We start from the raw sequence: 24247 nt of genomic DNA, 5'->3' as shown, positions 1-24247 counted from the left end.
TCCAGCAAAAAAAACACAACATAGTAATGGCACAAAATGTAAATGTACAAGTGACTAGAAATCTCGCTTTAAGGTAATGGGCCATGTTCTCAATGGCATAACACATTTTTTTCCCCTAAATCAAGTCAAGCAATTCCTCATTGTTGAATAGTCTTAAATGGTTAATACTAGCTGTGAAATGTGGAATAAGACTTGTAGTTAATCAGTTGTACTTTTTCTGAACTGCAGGTAAATATATATATTGACACAACATTTCCCAATTTCATGGAATGGGGTCACATTCCCAAAATACTGAAAAAAAAAGCCATTAAGTCAGACCATTCCTTTAAAGAGAACTAATAATGCTATGCAGTATAAAGCAGCCAGTATTTGTTAATGAATACATTGCAGTAGGACAGAGCAATAGATTGCTGAATGATATATAATTGGGTAGTTTACTGGGACTTATTTACATAAAAATTATGGTTATAAATACCTTAAACTAACATATATTAAAATTATTTGTTGTTTTCGCCAGGAAATGATCACTTGAAAATAAAAATAATTGAGTTCTGTCACTTATCAAATTCAAAATGAATTGAGGGAATTGGTTTTTATAATTGAGTATTTTCAGAAATAAACACCTTGTATGTCCCCTGAACTTAGACATAAATAATGGGCATTTCTAGAAAGTTTTGAATAAAACATATTACGAGAAAATTGTTTTACATATTAATACAAACTACATGAAACTTGTTTTCTTCAAAAATGACAAATGAAAACAATTAGAACAAGAATATATTGAAAAGTTACGTTTACCTAAGTAACACACAGAGTTACAGCTATTTAGGTAATAAAGGCAAAAAAAAACAAAAAAAAATATACACTGCTTCCATCATTATGCATATTAGAAGAAAAGTTGTGTAAAATCATTAATTTCAAGTTCAAAGAGACCTTTACATCATAACAAATTGCAGCAGGAGACTAAATTAAAAGTTCAAACACAGACGAGTTAAAATTCATTGGGACGGTTCATCACTTTTTTTGGCTGTCCTCTTTTTTCTTCCACCGTCACGGTCAGAGGCTGTTCTAAACCATTCCCTGCACTCATGTTCAACTTCTTCAGCTGTGCATTTCAAGGACCGCATGACAGCTTCTGAAAATGGTAATGACATATTGGCTCATATTATTCTATATCCATTATATGTTCAAACAGGGTTGCAAGAATTAACGATACTGGGCAGTTTATAAACCAATATTATTTCTTAACCTTTTTTAAATTACAATATGAAGACTACTTTTGAAAAAGGAAAACAGCCGAATGTAATTCTGTATGTATATATATATTCACACATATGGCCAGTTACGGGGTCTCTGATTAAGAAATAGGTCATGGGGTTCCCACTTTAAATACATGTATCTCCATACCCTTTTTTACCCGATATAAACACGAATTAAGGCGTATAGGGGTACCTTATATAGTATTATATATACATACGTCATTTATTTCACGTCTCATACTAGGAAATATATAGCGACATTAATTGCGAGGTACATGAAATTTCAATTTTAGACGTGATTGTGGTTTTCGATATAAGACCTTATTGTGACATTTGATTGCATTACCTCCCCTACACCCCCCTCATAGTAATTAAAGGTGCCTAGAACGCGGGGTTGTATACAGACCCCATTTTTTATATTGACCCCTTAAGTATAGTCTGAAAACTACCGAGACCGTGTAACTGGCACTATGTATTAGTTCTGTGACCTTATCTTTTTACACATACTATGACAACTTACTCTGCACAGCATCAGCCAATGGAAGTTTTCCAAATACTGCCTTTTTCTTCCTCCCATGCCAGCTGTACTGGTTGGCCACCTCATTTGACATGCAATGCTTCAGAATGCGCCGGCACACATCAGCGCGGTTTCGGCAACCCAATACAGACAAATGGCTTACCGCGCCGGCACACATCAGCGCGGTTTCGGCCACCCAATACAGACAAATGGCTTACCTGAAAAGAAACACAAAGCATCTGTACACAGCTCTCAGTTCATTAATTTATGTTGTATACTAAAAGAACAATAAGTAATTACCTAAGAAATAGCTGCCAAATGGCCTGTTGCATTGGGTGTATTGGAACATGATTCCTCAGCATTGTAAACATGATTTAAGTGTATAGACATTTTTTTTACCTGTCTGTATGAGTGCCAGTATGTTTTATCCCTTGATTTTGACATTGCTAATATAATACACGGAGTGTTCTCAGTTTCACCAAAATTTATTAGAAAGAATTTTATGGAACAACTTATAACTGACTAGCTATTCATTCATGAAATTAAACAAACATTGAACAGTCGCGAAAACATGTGACATTTGATGACAGATAGCAATTTCAGAAAAACAGCACTCTAAAAATGGTCTGATCTTGTGAATAAACAAATAAAATTGTTTCAGAACAAAAATAAATAAAAAAGCCCAGGACAGAATAGTTCTACCTTGATAATTTCGAAATTGAGTCAATGCAGCTATGTCGCGCGCCTATTTGTATGATCATACAGGACTGAATATATTTTAAAGTCAAATATTTCAAACGCATATTTACATAAAAAGTAATATGACAAATATATTTATTAAATAAAAGGTATTTTATAACATTATGTGATATAAATTTAGTTGACATACTTTATTTTGTTTACTTCCAAAGCCTGGGCAGATTCACTGCTCAAGAGCCAAGGGAAGCAACCTGTGTATTTCCTTTTAACAACGGTTACTCTTCCTGGACATGATAATATTGATTTTTTATCAAGTATCTTACACGGTTTTTAAAAGAGACATAATAATTAAATTTAATAACAAGAAATTAAAAAGAAAATAATCAAAGTTACCTTTTCTCTTGAGTGTTAATTATGATATTGGGCCTATGTTGGGCCGATATCATACTTTGAACTGTTGAGTTATAAGTATTTTTATAACAACGGGCCGACATCGGGCCGACATTGTCCTATAAATATAAATTGTATAATATGCGACCTATCTTTCACGGTTTTTAAAAAAGACATAGACAATTAAATTTAACGCAACAAGAAATTAAAAAGAAAATAATATAAGTTACCTTTTCTCTTGAGTGTTAATTATGATATCGGGCCTATGTTGGGCCGATATCATACTTTTAACTGTGGAGTTATAAGTATTTTGATAACAACGGGCCGACATCGGGCCGACATTGTCCTATAAATATAAATTGAATAATATGCGACCTAATCAAACGTTATTAAACCAGATGGATTCACTAAAATGGAAAATTGCAAAAAGTTATCATCTCTTAACAAAATATTTTTTGTTTAACATAAATGTCGGTCCGATGTCGGCCCAACATCGGCAAACCTCTGCCGATATTCCATCATTTAGCCGATATCGGGCCGATATGGGCATGTTTGCTGGGCACATCGCTGATCACGAGACGGTGTGCTGATAATATTACTTAAAATATAAATATCGGAAATGTTATGGTCATCCACTGCGTGCTTATCTGATATCAAACATTTCGAACAAAAATGTGTTACATATTATGTTTAAATGTCCATGTTTCGTGTACATATTCCTGTTTAGTTCTATTTTATTCAATATACAATATATCACAACTGAAAACGGGTGTAATAAGACATTTATTTAACTAAATTGTTCTTAACACATTTAGCACATGCAATTGAAATTTGATACTAGTTTTGTTTAGTTCTTTGGGTTCTAGTCGAATGATTGTCTACATTCGAATGAAAAATGTCTAGTGTGACAAATCACGATCTCGAAATACTAGTAGATAAACTGACATCACCAGGAAATAAACACTAATCATTATCTCGTTTTATTCAAGCCAAGTGGTTTATTTCCTTTCAATACAGGACAATAAAGGAAATGCAAATCTCATTTAAACAGCCCAATATATAGTGTTTATCTCATACACTGTGCACTGAAACAGCTATATACATGTTCCAATTGCGTTCTAGTTTGATTTCAAACAAAGTATATGTAGACTACAGCAATTATTAAGCAAATGTACATGCACGGAACAACATATGGGACAAATAAGAGACACAGCTTGTAAATAAATTGTACCCACAGGTTTACACTGTGGACAAAAACTAAATATCTTTTCAAAACGAATTGAGACAAGTGCACATACTTTAATTAGTTTTAGTTGTTACTTCATTTCTAACAAGTAATTTTATATCAAAAACATGTGGCATCATATGATACTTAACGCATATTACTTAGTTATTTGATTTCCGTATTTTCAATATATTTGAAGATATTCGTCATTTGCTATCATGCAAATCAGTCTGATAGATTATTTTCAGACATAAATTTATAGAAAAACCTATTTAATTTATAGACGTTATTATATTTATCATGCTCCTGGCATACCGTGATTTACTGGTATGTAAAAATACTCTTAAATAGTATATAAAGCATGATTGCAATAATTCACGATATCAAAATTTGAGTGTTTACGACTAAACACTGTGTACACCTAAAACATATCCGTTCAAAGAGCACGCGCCGCGAGGCGTATCCAGAAAATTTTCAGAGGGGGGGCTCAACAGGGGAGGGTGCGGGAGGGGTGTGCCCTTCCGTCGACGAATTTTTTTTTAAATGACACCTTGAAATGATGCGATTTCCTGCTATCTAATCAGCATTTTGCATGATAAAAGTGCATGTAAAACAAATAAGAACTTGAGTTCACACATCAAGTGTGACAGACACACGAACAGACAGACACACAGGGGTAAATCAAATGTCTCACAAACCACTAAAGTGGTGGGAGACATTATCTTTATCCATAACTTTTTTAACAGAGTTAGATGGGTGGACCTCCTATTTAACCTTGTTGGATATCCTACTAGGTCAACTTAGGTACAACATTGAACTGTTTATGTCCATGTCCCTATGAATGGAAAGCAGGCACACAGCGGACAACCTGTCCTGACCCATTGATGATCTTAGTTTTGTCTTAACAAGTCCTTGGGCACTGATACTCCTTTCACACTCGCATGATGTAACAGGGAACACACATGATATGGACAAAACAGTGTAAATGATGGGGTACAGCTGGGAACCACAATGTGCAACAGAGTCCTGAAGGATAGTAGGTGGGTTGGGTAAACCTTTCCACCTAGCCTGCCATATAAAGTGCAAGTCAGCAGGGAGGGACTGAGGGGAAGGGAGATCATCAATGAACCATTCAAGGTCACTAGCACTGACAGGATAGGCGCACATTTGTTCAGGTATAAACTTCAATCCCATGGCTGCCTTAGTCTGCAAATCACTGAATCGGGTGTCCATTTTGTTCACAAAAGTGTTAACAAAGGGAGTCGTTAGGTTTCTGTGTAGTTTAATTCGGGTGTTGCTGCCTCGATGTTGTCACGCTTTAAGAAAATGATTTAGTTTCATATAGCAAAGTAATTCTTCATTTTTGAGTCTTTTTAATTTTAAAAAGTATGGATGAATATCAAAGCAGTAAGCCCGGTTTGTAAAAAATAAAAAATAATAATTGCCATTCATTAAGTGTGCAGTTGAATTTCACTGGCAATAACTTGTTACTCAAAAGGTTTATCACTCTAAAGAGCTAATACCAATTAAATTCATCAAAGAAATTACCGAAAAAATATTATGATTGTCCATTGCGTTCGTCTAAACTCTTTAATTGCTAAGAATTGAAATATTGTTTTTCACAAGTCTCATGCGGCAGCCATTTGTAAACATTTATCTATAGCTAAATGTATGGATGAATTTCATTAGTTGAATGTATCTTCTTCAGCCAATCAAATAGCGCAGTTTATTACTTACAGTCAATGAAGCGTGCACTTTAGCTGACGAAAGTTAGATCGTCTGTACACTTGCCTGGCGGCTAATCACACAAATCGACAGCTGTTTATGGCTTAATTAGGGACATATGACAGAAAATACACAAGTGGATTGAAACTGTAAGGGGCTCATTTTAATTAAAAATCGTGTCTAGCCAGCCAGCTGGGGGGGCTTTAGCCCCCTAGCCCCACACCTAAATACGCCTCTGCGCGCGTAAAATTATAGTTGGGTTCGGTCAATATGTAATGGATGTTTATATTTCCCTTATTAGAAGGAGTTTTTATTGTATTTATCTTTTGTCATAATAAATATTTTGTTCCCAACATATCATTACGATGACTTGTTTGTTAAATTATGCATGTCCTTGTGTTTTCCAGATACATATAATGCCTTAAATTTGTTTGTAATTTTTTTTTAAATTGTCAACAACACGTTTAACACATAAGTTGTTTGATTTCTTGTGTGCAGAATTCCTACTTCGTCTTCCCGATATATGATAAAATTGCAGTTATATTAATTGTTTCTAACGACTTTTTTCATAGTTAAATGGTGGAAAGCTTTACTTTCTCTCTTTAAAAATCTTTATCCGGTAAATGGATTTCAATTTGATTTGCTAATATATTTAATATCTAGAATTTATTGAACTTAGATCAAAGTTTAATTGCGTTACTCGTACTAATTCCATAATGGCAAATAAATATGACTGAGATTTGATGAACCTAAACACAAAGAATAAAGTTACATTTGATTTTAACAACATACCAATTATGATAAGAACATAATAAATATATGTGCTTAATGAATGAATTAAGGCTTGAGATTGGTATTTTTCTGGTTTTCTGAATAACTAAAAAACTTTGTAAATAAAATGGTTATGTTAAAATGGGTCTTAAAGAGTGAGGATTCGCGCATTGGAATATATGAGAATCCACATGTATGTGTTCGGTTGTTGTTGTTTTTTAACTTTTATATTGGAAACACAATACCATGTGCTTAGGAAATATATGAAAACAATAACAGAAAATCTAAAATGTCGCATAAGGAGAATCCAGAATACCATACAAATAGAAAATATACGAAAAAAGAGCAGAAAATTAAAATGTCGCATAATTAGAAAAGGAACTGTTTTAGAATAAAGAACTGCTTTCGATATGTGTACCAATAATGATATAATGCAGTTTAACCATGAACCTACTGTATGTTTGCCTCTTGCGAATATTACAAATATGTATTTTGGCCTTCGTTACTATCAGGAACTTTGCAAACACTTTTTCTACGATTTTTTGGCATATTGAATTACACGTTGCAAGATACAAATCATAACTGCAAAAGTGTACTTTTGTGGGTATAGCACATCGTGTGTTGATGCGGGCTTTTCCTCCGGTGATTACACGTTTTAGATAATGCTCTACTGATGATGCGAAACTGTTTTCGTTATTTTCATATTGTTGTTGTTATTAAATTGTTAAAGCTAAGAGCACGAATCTGATTTGTACATTTCGCTTTTTCCAAGTATATCGTTTGCAGCTTAACGGACAGTTTAATATATTCAGCCGGAATAACACATGGGTAAAGTAATTAATTATCTTCCATGCCCCAATTCTTGTGTTTTAATACCAAGAAAATGAACCCTTAGCCTAGGCCAAGGTGTCACTTACAAGTGTAACTGCTTGTGCAATTTTAGGAATTATAAAACATATTGATATGCATGCAGTTAAAGCTACCTATTGAATATCTGAGACAAAGGATCCCTGCACTTTACAGGAAGAAGAAGACTGACATATAAACAAGGACAAATATAAAGAGTTCTATTCTTATGTTGTGGCAAACAAGTCTTAAATTTAATTAAATGTACAAACAAACATGCTACAGTATTAAAGGTATAACTTAAAAAAATAATAATACACATGTGCCCAGAAATTGTTTTAAATTTGTTACGAAACTGCATGCAAGAAATAATTATGTGAAAATAAATAATGTTTTGTCACTCTAGCTGCAAAACTTTTAGAGTTTCATTAAACACAAATATTAAGATGTTATTTTTGTTTAAAATGGTCCATAAGGATTCTTACATGAATAAATGCACACAAAAACAGGTGCAAAAGTTCTAAGTGCAAAAGTTTTGCAATTTTCTTAAATAGGAGGCATGCAATTACCTGTATCCAACCTTAATTTGTGAATGGCATTGATTATTTTGAGGGTTAATTTATATGATCTGTTCTTAATAGAATCTTTTTTTGTCAGACATGTCATAGCTGCACTAAATTTCAGTGCTCCAGCTAGGCCTAAATCGATGGGCGCCGCGCCCTGCCCTCCCGAACCTCGTCCTGCCCCCCCATGGGAATAATACAATTATTTATAACATATAAATTAACATGCAATAAGAAGCATTCCAGAAACACCCGCGCGCTCGAACGTGCCCTTCTTACAAAATACTGCACGTCAAAAGTGCCCTTTTGACAAAATACTGCGCGTCGAAAGTGCCCTTTTGACAAAAAAGCCCCCCTGCCCTTTTCAAATCCTAGCTGGAGCACTGACTAATCTATGTTATGGCGACTCTTTTGTCACAGAGAACAAAAATAATTCAAAGCTTACTTTCTTATTTTCTACTGTAGTAAGCTGTGCATAAAATCAGTGTTAATAGCTATATGAAATAAAAATTATGCATTATGTCACAAGCTGTGTTGGTAGATACATGATACATGATTACTGGTAATGAATAATTTAATCAGTTTTATTTATCCAGGATACAAGATATTATCAGTTGTTCTTGCTGTCCAAAAACCACCTGAACTGGCTTCAATAATAGTCTGATGGAACGCAATGTCGGGTAAGTTTGTGATTCTTTCTTTAAAAATATACTTACAAAAAAACAACAGAAGATTAATATCAGCAGAGAATATGCATGGAAAATGTCTAAATTAATACATATTAATTAACATTCTAATCAGGAAAAAATCTCATGGTAAAAATCCACCTATTGCGTTGAAAAGTAATAAGGCAGTAAATCTGTTATTTTGTCATACCTTTTAAATTATTTAAAAAATCATTACAAAATGTTTTTTGCAGACATAATTTGAATTGTATGAATTGAAGATTTATTAGTGAGCAAAACTACATACTTTAATATTATGGTTATTGTGTTATTACACATTATAATAAATATTTAAACTAAATCCAAGATTATGCTTGAGATTTATTATGTCATGATTGTGCTATAGGGCCAGTGGGCTAAATGCAGCTGTTATGATTCTGGTATAGATCTTCAGGTACCTCAACAAGGTTTGCATTTATGATTTCAGCACGCGGCTACAGACGATGTTCCAGCAGCTGGAAAAGCTGGGAGGAAAGGCCGCCAAGCACCAGAGTGGAGATGACTTGCAGCAGATACGCTACATCACCTGCAAGATCTTCCAGATCATCACCACTCAAGGTTAGCACTGCTGCAGTCAATAATTATGGTTTGAAAGCGTGGGGCTAGGTCAATGTTATTTGGCCTTATAAAGGAGTATTTTAATCACTCCATGAGACTACTTAATAAAAATAAACAAAAGCATAAAAAAATCGCAAGGTTAACAGGTGTTGTATTTGGTATGTAAAACCAAATTGTTGTCCTCTACAAAGTTATGTTTTGTCTCTAGGATAAAAACTGGTCATGCCTTGAGGTCATAGGTTATATTGACTTATATATCACAAAACATCATTTTCAAATGAAGCCATAAGGCAAAGAGTATTGAAACCCTGGTACTTGATATGTAGCATCATATTTTTGTTTAAATTATGCCCCTAGGTTCAAAACTGGTCACACCCGCTTGATGTCATGGTCTATATAGACTGATACATCAAAGCAGTCATCCTAGCCAAAAAATTAAGGGATAAATGACTTCTTCTTTTGCCAAAATTAGATTGAGTAACTCTTTGTTTTCCAAATTTAGGGAGAAGTTTAATGACGACTTTAAGTTAATGGTGGGTGGCATGTTAATTTTTCCAAATGAACAAATCTATTACTTTATTTACTTGTGATAAGTATTGGAATGCAGATCAATAATAAATACATGACATCAATGTCTGAGACATTAAATATCCCTTGCATTTGAATACAAGATGAATTTAAGGTAGTACAACTGTAATGGGCAATATTCCAAAACGCATTAAAAGTATTATTTTCATAAACTTCATACATTATGTGGTCTTATTACAAATTTTTAGGGTGGCTTTCCATGCAAAAAAAATGTTCGTGATTTTTTCTGTATGATGACCCATAATTTGAATTTTCTGCTAAATTAAATTACCCCTGGGGATAAATAAATTCAATAAACTCATATTTTTAGCATTTTTTGTTAACAATGTTTGTATAATTTATTATTACTAAATATAATATTTAGTACAGAATATGATTGTAGATGATAAAATAATATAATACAAGACAATTGAGTGATACAAATAATGAAAAAAATCTTATTTATTATGTAAGGTCCTTCAAAACTACAAGCTCAACTAGTGTATGCAAAAATCACCCATACAATATTTTCTCTTTTTTTATAAGTTGTATGTTATTTGTTTGGAATTTAAGCATTTATATTTTAGCAGAGACATGTGATGAGCTTAAATCAAAGTAAAAAAAGCAATTTGCCCGTGTATATTTTGAACAATTCACTAAAATCTAATAGGACTATAAGAAATATTTTTAAAGAAATTCAAAACCACATAATGGCAAATTGTCAAAATATGCAATATAAACAGAGTCATTTACCAATTCAGTTAACACCTTCAATGTTCTTACTCTCTTTATACATATATTTAATACATTATGCAGTTATGCTAAACCTGCCAATGTAGGGATGGCGTTGGTGAGGTGGGGGTTGGGGGTGGTGGCATAAGTAGGTCTGAAAAGTGAAAAAAAAATACAAAGTTGTATACTAAGTATTTGTCTCTGTTATTAACCAAGATCTATAACATTGTTAGATTTAAATTCAAATGACCACCTACCTAACAAGCTTGTATTCATTTAATAACAATGTACAAACAAAAATATTAAATGCAAAATTTCAAAACGAAACTAAATATAAATATAATACTTATAAGTTCCTTTGACATGGGCAGGGCTTTCTACACTTAATATTGCAGTTAGTTACAAATACTCAAGCAAATTTGGTGAAACTTGGCATGCATATAAAAGGCAATGTAGGGATTAAGTGCAACCTTTCATTTTTCACCTAATGTGATTGATCAGGTCGCTGTTACTAAAAATAGAAACAAAAAATCACACAAAATGGATCCTACGATAAGTACTAAGGGTGCTTTGATGAAATTTTGTGCACTTATAAAGAGCACTATGGAGATTATGCAGTACCATATTTCTAACCTTAGTTGAAATCACTGTAACTGAAAAATAAATAAAGAAATGCACACAATCTGACTACTGTAATTACTGAAAAACTACTGAAGGTACTGAAATAAAACATGTAATTGAAATTTTCTTTCAAATCATTCGTTTACGTACTTACATATTTTAAGAACAACTTCATGTAATACTTTTTAGAATAAGTGACTCTAGGCAAGCCTTCAGCATTTTTTAAAATGAAAACATCACGTATTGCTACCTCTCCACCCCTGTTATTAAGCATTGTCAAATACACAAGTTTTAGCCCTGACCCAGCAATATTTTCAGCGGCGTAGGCCTTTTCATTACACTTCATAAAATGAGTGGGCTCAATGTTGGACAGTTCTGGGCTTTAGCACTGTTGAAAGCAATTTTTTTGACACAGCCAATGGGGAAAAGCTGTGGGTCAGAAGATCTTTTAAAGAGTAATTCACAAATTGGAGCAACTTTCTTAGTGCTGCCACATCTGCCATAGCATCATGTACATTGTATGTTTCACCAAGCAATTGTAAAACTAAATCAACTTGCTTCAAGGACTGCTTTGGATATAATTTTCTGAATATTGATAGAGAATCGATAAAAGTGTAGTTATACAAAATATAAATTGCACTTACATTTACCAAGATTGAAACAAAAATTGTTAAATCAGAACGACGACCATTATGAACAACTAAGCACACATTTTAAAACTTTTCAAGCCAATGTATAATTCTTTCGACAGCCACTCATGTTGACACTGGCTGCACAACTTATCCAATGAATGCCATTGTCCCGACACTTGCTGCACAACTTATCCAATGAATGTCATTGTCCCATCAGTAATTGAAATGCCTGTAACTTGTAAAGCCTCTTGACTTATTGGAACAGTTGGCATGACGAATGTTGCGAACTGACTACCAGACTGGACTTCCACCGATGCATATGAGTAACCTGCGGGAGTTCCCTTCCTTCAACTGGAAACATAGTTGACATTGCAATCTAGTAAAATATTGACATGCAATATCACATTAAGAATGCAACTTAACATAATATATTGGAATTTTAATAGGTTAATAATGATACTGCTGATCTACCAGCCATAAAATGTGTGAACTGCTGATCTACCAGCCATGAAATTTGTTTTAATATAGAAGAACAAAACCATGATGTTTTAAGAAGATGATTGTTATTTTTGACATATTATTTTGGCTATTATTCTAGGATTGGGAAAATTTTCAGCTAATTGGGCGAAAATACTTGTATTTTGAATTGGGAATGGGTCAGACATTCTGACCCGCAGGAATTCTATAAAAAGGCCTGCCAAACGTTGCCTAACTTACACTTGTGAGATTGGCGGTCAACATAGATAATTGGTTTTACAACACATTTTATAAAGTATGATGTTTTCCATGTAATGATGCAAAAATTTATTGTTACCACTGATAATCCAAATAATAGATTCTTATGTCATTTGATTTAAGATAGCATTGTTAGCTGCAATCCTAGCTGATTCAGTCGCAACTTGCTCCATCACCTCACCAGCTGGCTGTTCCATTATTTTTAAGTTGGTGTCCGATATTGTTTTGAGGTTTAATGTGGACAGGCTCACAGCATATTGTTTACATGGGATGATCCACCCAGGCTGTCCACGATTGCTAAATGCAGAAACAAAAATAACTATAGCAAAGATAAAAGTAAGTACAAGATCTAAAAAAAATACACATTTACTTCTGGTTACTGTATCTCTATGTTTACAGTAAATATAGCATAGACAAAGACTATAATATATTGATAATAATGCCCATAATGTACATCTTTGAACTAAATGTCTTTATAAATGATTACCGTATGTGTATTTTATATAAACGCTCTGATCATATATCTGTGACCTTACCTGTTTCAAGTTTTGTGTTGACAACAAAGCAGGTACATATATTCCACTTTTCCAGGTCCATTTTTCCCATTGTCTTTGACTGTGCGAGGTTTACCATACGCTGCAGTGTTTACCAACTGGCAGTCAATGTTACTGCACTCTACGTACAGATCTTTTTCTTTTTTGCTACTTCTTTTTTACTCGTTAACCGTCTTTTTGGTTATGATTCACGATTGTTGTTTTTTATGTTGTCGCGAAAATATATTACTTTCGGTCCTTTTTTTACACAATTTTTAAAGAAAAATCTATTTTGACGTCATAAAATATATTGTACTATGCATATCATCGATACAATCTATTATTGAATTATATAAAACATGTTTTTATTAAAGCTTTATACTTTGCAAATAATAAACCAAACAAAACAGATATGTCATGACTTAAGGTAGGATATTTACCGACATTAGCCGACGTCAACCGATCTTACAAAAAAATGCGGGAAATGATTACAGTTGCACTACCTTAAAATTTAGCATGACAACATCATAAAAACACACAAAAACAGATTACATTAAGATACTTTCTAATATTGCATGTTAAACAAAAACAGAATTCAGGAGCTGAAAAGAAATTGTCATAGTGTCTGTTATTGCGTATAATAGTTTAAAAGTCTATGAACAGCGATTGTTTTGTAATAAAATATCAAGTTTCCAAAAATATGTAACAATATGAATTAAACACTGTACTTGCATTTTGGTTTTTAACATTATATAGTGATTCTTTTCAGAGTTTTTTTAAAACCATGCTCCTATGGTAAAATTAGATTATGCTCCAGATGTATTTTTATGAATCAAATTGCTTCAAATTACGACATGCAGTATCAGAGGGATATTGCTATTTTCAGAGAAAATCCACAGGGATTCCATCTTAAAGAACCAATCACAGCTTGAACTGTTGCTACAAACACTCAAGGTAAGTTAGTGATAAGATAATTACAGGGTTTTCATTAAGACCCGGCAGATGGATAAAACATCCCGCTATTTGACCAAACTATTTAAAAATATCAGGTTACTTTTTGAAGTCTTAGTACAGACAAATTAAAAAATGCCCTTCTTCTTTTGTACATCATTCTCCTTCTTTTAATCTTAATGAAACCCCAGCAATAAGTTAGGGTCAACAGGTTTGAAATGTTTCAATACATGTGTGGTTATATTTATTTTGTATTTCACAATCTTAGGTGATGTTATATTTCTTTTGTAAAATTATGTGAAAGTAGAAGTAAAGTGTATGAATATCAGATACAAATTAGAATAAAAGGAGAGTCTGCATAAAAAGCCTACAAACACTCAAAATCAAAGAATATTTTATACAATATTTTGAAAAATAAAGTTAACACATAAACACTCAATGTATCTTATAGCAACAGCCTAAATTTCAATGCTTAATGTCGTCTGGTAACATAGATTTAGCACAATACAAAATTCTCGTTTTTATTTTTGTGTCAAAATATATTCCATGCGAATTTCCAGCTAAGATTTCCAGACATTTACGAGCAAACATGAGATTGGCTTCAGGCAGCTTTGAAAGCTCCACATAGTTTTCTTGAATACGTCGTTGCCGGGCCCAAAGCCAGTCTTGCTTTCCCTCCTAAATGTTCGGATATTGTGGCGGGACATTAACATGGAATATATTGTCGCACAAAAAGTAAAAACAAAATGCTTGTTTAACCTATGTTACCATACAACATCTAGCTTTGAATTGTTGGCTATTGCTATAAGGAACACTTATTTGTTATGGGTTAACTTTATCTTACGGGAAAAAAAATCAAAATATTTGTTGATTTTGAGTATTTAATATGTTTCTTTTATTAAATACCCTGTAGATTCACATGTAAACCGAGATAAGTTGTGCTTTTCCCTATTCACAACATTTTGTGTTTGAAATGCAATATTTTTGACATGGTTCGTTGTCACTTGCCTTATGATAATGAATTTAGTTATTTTTAACAGCATGTTTGTAAACTATGTACAGGTATTTAAACCATATAAGTGGTTTGTAAGGACATATTGATTTTTAAATTACAATTTAAATATAAGCGGTAGCGGAAGAGCGTTTAATGAAAAGAAAGTTTGTTGATTTCAGAAGATTATAGATTTTTACCCAATAGTTATCATTGGAACAAATAAATTCGCGAGTGGAGCAGCAATACATGTATTTGTTTCTGTGATCACTTTTGAATCTACATGCATAATTTGAAACCAAGAAATATACTTAACTGGTCTACGACCAATAGCGGAAGGAAATTACACCAGAAATCTATCTGATATTGCAAATGTGCTGTTTAATGAACTAAAACTGCAACTGGATTGATGTCAGTGCATCTTTTTTCAAGCTCATTAACTTTCTGGATGTTATGACATACATGTAGTGTCCAATTTCCAGTATTTAATAAGGCATGAAATTCTTAATTTGCATGTAGACTGTGTATAAGTGTAAATCTGTATGTAGACTGTGTATATGCATGATGATGCATGTTTTATGTCAGGGGAGGGCTTCCAGATATTATCATAGAAATGCATTATACATTCTAGAGGTAAGAGTAGACATTGTAACTGTGTGATCATGTTAAGCTCTGTTGTTGGTGTAATGATATTATGGCCAGTCTCTGCTGACAATCTTAAACAAAGGCTTTTACAATAAATGAGGTCCATTTAAAATTACTCAAACTTGAGACTGTTAAAAAAATCTAGTACCGGTGCTTGTAATTGGTTGATTTTGATGGGTCACTTAACTGCTGGCTTTAGGCAGTAATGTTCTGTTCACTAATGATTTAGCGATCTTTGCAGAGGATGTTAGAGGGAAATGATTATTATCTTTCACAAAGAAAAGGCTAGTTAAAGTTCAGGGCTCCAGTTAGCAATGCAGTTGCACCATGTTACCCTTTATTTCACCCTGCCATTGTTCGTAATGTAGACAGCAGTAGTTGTTATATAATGTAAAATATACAGGACAGCTTGTAGACTTTCAAGTATATTAGAATGACAGAAATGTAAATGTTGTGGCAATGTGTTAGAAATAGTAAAAGTGTTTATATTTTTAGCTCACTTGAGCACAACGTGCTCATGGTGAGCTTTTGTGATCGCCTTTTGTCTGTCGTATGTCGTCGGCCGTCAACATTTGCCTTGTGAACACTCTAGAGGCCACATTTATTGTCCGATCTTCATGAAACTTGGTCAGAACATTTGTCCCATTGATACCTCGACTGAGTTCGAAACTGGGTCATGCTGGGTCAAAAACTAGGTCACTAGGTCAAAAAAATAAAAACCTTATGAACACTGTAGAAGTCACATTTGATGCCCAATCTTCAGGTAACTTTGTCAAAATGTTTGTCTCAATAATATGTTGGTTGAGTTCAAAAATGGTTTTAGTCCGTTGAAAAACATGGCCGCCAGTCAATTGTGTTTTCTAAATATGACGGTTGAGTTCGAAAATGGTTCGGATCGGTAAAAAAGCATGGTCGCTGGGGGGGGGGGTCATTTTCCTTATATTTATATAGTAAAAACAGCTTGTGAACACTCTAGTTTAGCATGTCAAGGAATGTAACTGCAAAATGGAAAAATTATGTTGAATTGACAGAGTTGTCTCCCTTTTTAGCTCACCTGAGCACAACGTGCTCATGGTGAGCTTTTGTGATTGCCTTTTGTCCGTCGTGCGTCGTGTATCGTGCGTCGTGCGCCGTCAACATTTGCCTTGTGAACACTTCAGAGGCCACATTTATTGTCCGATCTTTATGAAATTTGGTCAGAATATTGGTCTCAATGATATCTTGGATGAGTTCGAAAATAATTATGTTTGCTTGAAAAACATGGCTTCCAAGGGGCGGGGCATTTTTCCTTATATGGCTATATTAAAATCTTGTTAACACTCTAGAGGCCACATTTACTGTCCGATCTTAATGAGACTTGGTCAGAAGATTCATCCCGATAATATCTTGGAAGTTGTCAAAAACGATGCTGGTTGGTTGAAAAACATGGTTGCCAGGGGGCGGGGCATTTTTCCTTATATGGCTATAGTAAAACCTTGTTAACACTCTAGAGGTTTATTTTCTGATCGTCATGAAACTTGGTCAGAAGATTTGTCCCAATAATATCTTGTTATCTCAGGTGAGCGACTTTGGGCCTTTAAGGCACTCTTGTTTATAGATTGGTAGGTACAGAAATATCAGGGAATTATTGTAATTATGCAGATTTTTTGCAAACCAGAACAGAACTGTTAAAACCCCAATTAAATAGGGTTGCTTTGTTTGATGTGTGATTTTCTGGGTACTTAATGTGTGCAGTTATTTTCTTATAGTTGAAACAAATATTTATTTTCACTGTGTAATATCTGGTATTTGAGAAATGATATTATAACTTCTGGTGGTTCTATGTGTTTTCATGCCAAAAGTCAAACATTTATCAACATTTATTTGAGATTCATAAAGGTATTATGCATTAATTTTTTAACCTGTTGAAGGTTTATCTAGATGTTTTGAGGATCATTATGCACAGTCACAGATTAAGGTCCATAACTCTTACCTGCAGGTCAATGTCATTTTCGCTGAAAACATAATATGTAAAGTTTGCCTTCAGTAACTTATATTGGCCAGTTGAGTCAAGGTAATTTGTTTTTAAATAGAAAAATGGTTTCTGCTCAAGAACTCGAGCATTGTGCTTTTATTTTCTGTACAGGTACATGCAGCTTATATGCAGACCTTGCATGCATAGTTCATTCACTGCACCTAAATTGTTTTTGTAAAAATGTCAAAAATTGAATTTTTGGCATGGTCATATTGCTTGTTCAGTTTTATAAATTGTAATCTTTAAATTATCATAAACAATACACATTTTACAGATATTCTACTTTAAATAATGTTTTTGTGGTCATTATATTAGCTTTTTGATAGAAAAGGTACATTAATTTATACAATCATAGCGGAATGAAAGTCAAACTTGTTGTCTTTGGACAAATTTTGTCTCCTTGCTTCAATTGTTCAAATGTGTTTTGTTGTTTATTTTATGTACAGAATGCAACAGATCGGGCTGTTCTTGTCAACATCATCAATATATGCAGTGAGCTCTTGGGTAAAACTCGTAAGTAAAGTGTGTTTTTTACTTTGTAAAGACAAATATTTGTCCATCATTTGTCCCATGTTGTCTTTAAGGCAACATAAATAAGATCTTGTTAAAATTCTTAAGTCATATTAGTTGATCTATAATATTTACCACGAACTCAGCAGATTTTTGTCACAATGATATAACATGCTAATTGGGAAATGGTTCCAGTCTGTTGACAGAAAAAAGCTACCAGGGAACAGTTCAGTTAATTGTATACATGTATGGCTATAGTCAACCTTTGTGAACACTCCTGAGGTCACATTTATTGCCCTATCTTTATGAAACTCGCATATAACATTTGTCCCAATCATATCTCAGCTGAGTAAAAAAAAGGTTCTGGTCTGTTGAAAATAATGGCTGCCAGGGTGCAGGGCAGTTTTCCATATATGGCTAAAGTGAAACATTGTTTACACTCTAGAAGTCACTTTTTGGCCAATTCTCATGCTTAGAGCATTTCTTCTAATCAAATCTGGGCCATGTTTTAAAATGGATATGGTTCGTTAAAAAGATGTCGGTCTTAGTTCAAAAATGGTTCTTAAAGCATAGTAAAAGCTGTTCAAAACTTAGTTCATTCAGGTCTCAGGTGGGTCTTGTCAAAAAATGTAATTGAATGAATAATCTTACAAAACTGTTCTATTTGGAATAGTTTAAAAAGTTATAATAACAAGATAAAATGGAAAATTTATATAAAAAAAGTGACTTTCATGGGTTTTGAACACAGGACAAATAGAAGTAAAAGCTAACATGTCACCGCTTTACAATGCATGCTTTCAAAATTTGAGGCCAGTGTAAAGGCTTTATATCACTAATACACATTTTTGCACAATTTTCAATGAAAATGATACGTATATTCCAATATTGTTTGATGGTTGTTCATGAATGCATATTTAACAAAAAAATCCAATGTGGAGTGTTAATTTGCTATTAATACCTTTCTTTTTAATTGTGTGCCCATTGTTCTAAAAACAAGTAAACAAGCATCCATTGATTGTCATGTTTCAGAGGTGGGTAAGAAGGCGAGTGCCTTTGTGAGTGTGAATGCCACGAACATCGTGTTCCAGACGCTTGTACAGGAGGCGGAGGATAACAGTCCCTCAGATGACTTCATGTTGACCTGCCACCATGTGCTGGCAAGGGTTGGGCAGAAAGGTGGGTGCAACAATGGTTTAAACCTGTTTATTTAAGCTTGATTGCATGGAAAGAGAAGTCTTATTGAAACATTCGAGTCTTTCTCCTGGGTAGAGCCAGTACTTGATGTCTTTTGGCGAGATCAAAAGAATATTTCAACAGTGAGTATCAAACCCATGACCTCTTGTTGGTGCTGTTACTCCATTGAGTGTTAGATGTCCAGCAAGTGGATTGGCCAAAGTGGGTTAGAAAGGTGGGTTCTAGTATTGTGTTTAGTATAAGATGTCCAGCTTTTGTTCTGGCCACTGTTGGTCAGAAAGGTGGGTGCTATTATTGTGTTAAGTGTAGGCTGGGTGCCTAGTGGGTACACTCTTGTCTAAAAGGCAGCACAGGTGCACTTCTTGTGGTCAGTTAAAGAATAAAAAAGCTAAGAAGTATTTTTTTTATGCCCCCGGTAGGGTGGCATATAGCATTTGAACTGTCTGTCTGTCCGTACGTACGTCCGTCCAAAAACTTTAACATTGGCCATAACTTTTGCAATATGGAATATAGCAACTTGATATTTGGCATGCATGTGTATTTCATGAAGCTGCACATTTTGAGTGGTGAAAGGTCAAGGTCATCCTTCAAGGTCAAAAGTCAAAAAATACAATCCAAGGGAAGTAAAAAGCTTTAAAAGGGAGATAATTTCTAAACATGCCAAATGATATATTGAAATTTTATTTTTAAAGCGGCGCAATAGGGGGCATTGTGTTTCTGACAAACACATCTCTTGTTCTCTGATAGCTTACATTGTACATTATAAACTGTTATGAAGTTGCATCGGCTTTTCCTTTAGTTAATATGTGTAATATAATTATATTCTCATTGCAGACAGGAAATTTGCCCTGAAAGCTCGACTGAACCGTGCCTTATTGGTTACCTTGAACTTGATCAAGAACAACATCACTAACTTCAGAAACCTGCAGTTGCTGTTGCCAGTGTTCAAACTCTACACAAATAACAGTGAGTCATTAAATAACATTCCTGGTCTCACAAGCAACAATTACAATTTTGTCCAAAAAGACGTGCAGCAGAGAATTTCCAGCCCTACATACAATCAATTTATTATTAAATGTATAAACTAAGGTTGCAATAGAGTCACAGGTTATTTTTCCACAATGAAGATTATGAAGGTTTTCAATATACATTTTATGCTCAACCTTTAATAGTATAAAATGTATACCCCCGCATTTGATGTTTAACACAAGGTATATAGGAATCAAGAAGTCTGATGTCTTTTAGTGTTTCAGTTAGTTTCTAAGTGTGTCTGCGAGAAAGATTATAAATTTGTGGAGATAGTTTATTCCACTTTTTTTAAGCTATTGAATTAAAACTGAAAATATGTCATCACTATGATGCCTAGATCTGCAAGACAGATTTTTCATGGCCAGTGATCCAGACGTTCCTGATTTATATGCCAGTTAAATTTTAAGTGTGTTCAGCAAAAAACCTTCCACATTTCTGAAGTGATTGAATTGAAACTTGTTACATGTAACCACCATAAAGTGTAGATGTGCAAGACACATTTTGACGATGCTGCAAAGCAGCTCGTCTAAGTTATCATACCATGAAAAAATTCTTGACAATGGCGACCTATGTAAAAGACCAAGGCAGTCCGTTTGAGATACATGTAGCTAGATTTTTTAAGCTATTGAATTAAAACTGAAAATATGTCATCACTATGATGCCTAGATCTGCAAGAAAGATTTTTCATGGCCAGTGATCCAGACGTTCCTGATTTATATGCCAGTTAAATTTTAAGTGTGTTCAGCAAAAAACCTTCCACATTTCTGAAGTGATTGAATTGAAACTTGTTACATGTAACCACCATAAAGTGTAGATGTGCAAGACACATTTTGACGATGCTGCAAAGCAGCTCGTCTAAGTTATCATACCATGAAAAAATTCTTGACAATGGCGACCTATGTAAAAGACCAAGACAGTCCGTTTGAGATACATGTAGCTAGATTTTTCTAATCGGCATACCTCGCTGATTATCATTGATAAAGGTAAAGGAAGCTCAGCAATAAATAGGACAGCATATTCTGGGAAAAAGATTTGATAATACTTCGAAAACATTAATTTTAAATCAGTTATATTCAATCCATTATATGTTTATAGATCAATGAAACAACTATGCATTTTCTGTATTGTATTTGACATTTGTCGTGATTTTGTAAATAAATTGGGAATGAAAACGTGTATAATTAACGTTTAACGCAATCATGAGTGTAAAGAAAACGAATAATTTCGAACCTGCCATTTGTGAACTTTATAGCGAATATGGTATATAAACAACATAATAGCTGTACGATATCTATGAAACTTGCTTTTATGCGTGCTTTCTCATTTTGCATATTTAATAAACTTTTCAAACAGAAATTACAGAGCCACATCAGTGCATATACCATTTTTGATAATTCATTCGTTTTTTAGCTCACCTAAGCACAACGTGCTCATGGTGAGCTTTTGTGTTCGCTTTTTGTCCGTTGTGGGTTGTGCGGCGTCAACATTTGCCTTGTTAACTCTCTAGAGGCCACATTTATTGTCCAATCTTCATGAAATTTGGTCAGAAGATTGGTTTCAATGATATCTTGGATGAGTTCGAAAATGGTAACGTTTGCTTGAAAAACATGGCTGCCAAGGGGCGGAGCATTTTTCCTTATATGGCTATACACTTCAACACCGTTATTTCGAAGTAGTCCGGACCGTTAAAAAAATTTCGGATTAACATTAATTCGTAATAAACATTTGACAGACGACTTCTTTGATTCTGTAAAAAAAAAAACGTTGTGGAGTTCACAATAATTGTTTTACTTAAAAACGTAAACTAGTCAGGTAGCAATAGATTTCTACTTGTAACAAACGGAGGAATAAAACGATTCTTTTTCTTCTTTTTATTTTTCTCTAATTACAGAACATATAAAATATCATGAATAGCACATCATGCATGTAAATACATATGAATACATTTTCGGAAATGAATTAACTTTTTTTTTTAATAAGACGCGATGTCTCTCTGAACACCGGCGTTAGCAGCACTAAACTGGACGCGTGTAACATATTTCTCCAATTTGTCAAGGACATTGAAGAACTCACTTCCTCCCGTGTTTTGCTCGCAGAACTGCCTTACGTTTTTGATGCATGTGGTCACACGTTGATTAGATATCAAGTTCATTCTTGTGTTGTCGGCCTCGTCATCAGCTTGTAACAAAATTATAAAATTAAGATGCAACGGGCAGACGACAAAGGTGTAATTATCGGCTTTTGACGCGCAACGCGCAGACGACATAGGTGTGAAATTACGCTCAGTGTTTTGCAGTTTTGACTTCTGATTAAAGATTGATAATAAGGTGCGAATTATAGTGTTGGGACCGACAGAATCTCTTCGAATTAACGATTTCTTCGGTTTAACGAAGTTCGGATTAACAATGAAATTTTACATTGAACACAGAAGAACCACAATTGGGACCCGAAAAATACTTCGAAATAACGGTGACTTCGTATTATCGGTTTTTCGAAATAACGGTGTTGAAGTGTATATGGCTATAGTAAAATCTTGTTAACACTCTAGAAGCCACATTTATTGTCTGATCTTCATAAAACTTGGTGAGAAGATTTATCCCAATAATATCTTGGATGAGTTCGAAAATGATGCCGGTTGGTTGAAAAACATGGGCGCCAGGGGGCGGGGCATTTTTCCTTATATGGCTATAGTAAAACCTTGTTAATACTCTAGAGGCCACATTTTTTTCCAATCTTCATGAAACTTGCTCAGAAGATTTGTCCCACTGATATCTTGGATGAGTACAAAAATGGTAACCTTTGCTTGAAAAACATGGCTGCCAATGGGGCGGGGCATTTTTCCTTATATGACTATATATGGCTATAGTAAAATCTTGTTAACACTCTAGAGGCCACATTTATTGTCCAATCTTCATGAAACTTGGTCAGAAGATTCATCCCAATAATATCTTGGACGAGTTTAAAAAATGATGCCGGTTGGTTTAAAAACATGGCCGCCAGATCGGGGCATTTTTCCTTACATGGCTATATATATAGTAAAACCTTGTTAACACTCTAGACGCCACATTTATTGTCCAATCTTGATGAAATATGGTCAGAAGATTTGTCTTAATGACATCTTGAATGAGTTCGAAAATGGTTACGTTTGCTTGAAAAACATGGCCGCCAAGGGGCGGGGCATTTTTCCTTATATGGCTATATAAAAAGTTCAAAAATGAAGCCGGTTGGCAAAAAAACATGGCCACCACGGGGGCGGGGCTATTTTCCTTATATGGCTATTCATGTATTAAAACCTTGTTAACACTAGAGGTTGCATTTATTTTCCGATCATCATGAAACTTGGTCAGAAGATTTGTCCCAATGATATCTTGGATGAGTTCAAAAATGGTTTTGGTTGCTTTAAAAACATGGCCACCAGGGGCGGGGCATTTTCCTTATATGGCTATAGTAAAACCTTGTTAACACTCTAGAGGCCACATTTATTGTCTAATCTTCATGAAATTTGGTCAGAAGATTGGTCTCAATGATATCTTGGATGAGTTCGAAAATAATTATGTTTGCTTGAAAAAAATGGCTTCCAAGGGCCGGGGCATTTTTCCTTATATGGCTATAGTAAAATCTTGTTAACACTCTAGAGGCCACATTTACTGTGTGATCTTCATGAAACTTGGTCAGAAGATTCATCCCGATAATATCTTGGACAAGTTCAAAAATGATGCCGGTTGGTTGAAAAACATGGCTGCCAGGGGGCGGGGCATTTTTCCTTATATGGCTATAGTAAAACCTTGTTAACACTCTAGAGGCCACATTTATTT

The 24247-nt window shown here is 34.1% G+C and overlaps 2 protein-coding genes across 5 annotated transcripts in view; one reads left to right on the top strand and one right to left on the bottom strand.

The window, feature by feature from the left end:
- Window positions 1-695: 695 nt before the first annotated feature.
- LOC127877914 (uncharacterized) lies at window positions 696-2510 on the bottom strand. Of its 2 annotated transcripts, XR_008048666.1 has the most exons (3): window positions 2479-2510; window positions 1780-1994; window positions 696-1135 (listed from the first exon to the last, which is right to left on the bottom strand). XR_008048666.1 is itself a non-coding variant. In XM_052424233.1 (2 exons), the coding sequence occupies exons 1-2, from the start codon at window positions 1952-1954 to the stop codon at window positions 999-1001; spliced, it is 312 nt and encodes a 103-aa protein (XP_052280193.1). In that variant the 5' UTR covers window positions 1955-2279; the 3' UTR covers window positions 696-998. The 2 variants fall into 2 exon arrangements, 1 of the variants encoding a protein (XP_052280193.1); XM_052424233.1 differs by lacking the exon at window positions 2479-2510 and having other exon boundaries at window positions 1780-2279.
- A 4551-nt stretch (window positions 2511-7061) lies between these two features.
- LOC127877338 (cytosolic carboxypeptidase 1-like) overlaps window positions 7062-24247 on the top strand; it is a 50347-nt gene continuing 33161 nt past the window's right edge. For 2 of the 3 annotated variants that reach the window (XR_008048365.1, XM_052423074.1), the window contains exons 1-7: window positions 7062-7228; window positions 8592-8675; window positions 9148-9278; window positions 13985-14052; window positions 18146-18212; window positions 19239-19385; window positions 20238-20369. Coding sequence is in view for 2 of the 3 variants with exons in the window: in XM_052423074.1 (XP_052279034.1) it covers window positions 8659-8675; window positions 9148-9278; window positions 13985-14052; window positions 18146-18212; window positions 19239-19385; window positions 20238-20369 (562 nt within the window). In the remaining variant the exon portion in view is untranslated. The remainder of the gene's footprint in view (window positions 7229-8591; window positions 8676-9147; window positions 9279-13984; window positions 14053-18145; window positions 18213-19238; window positions 19386-20237; window positions 20370-24247) is intronic. The other variant, XM_052423075.1, reaches the window with a different exon arrangement.

The sequence above is a fragment of the Dreissena polymorpha genome, chromosome 4 (assembly GCF_020536995.1).
Source record: "Dreissena polymorpha isolate Duluth1 chromosome 4, UMN_Dpol_1.0, whole genome shotgun sequence".
NCBI lineage: Eukaryota > Metazoa > Mollusca > Bivalvia > Myida > Dreissenidae > Dreissena > Dreissena polymorpha.
Note: the sequence above shows the minus strand (reverse complement) of the source record. Positions and strands in the feature narration are given on the sequence as shown.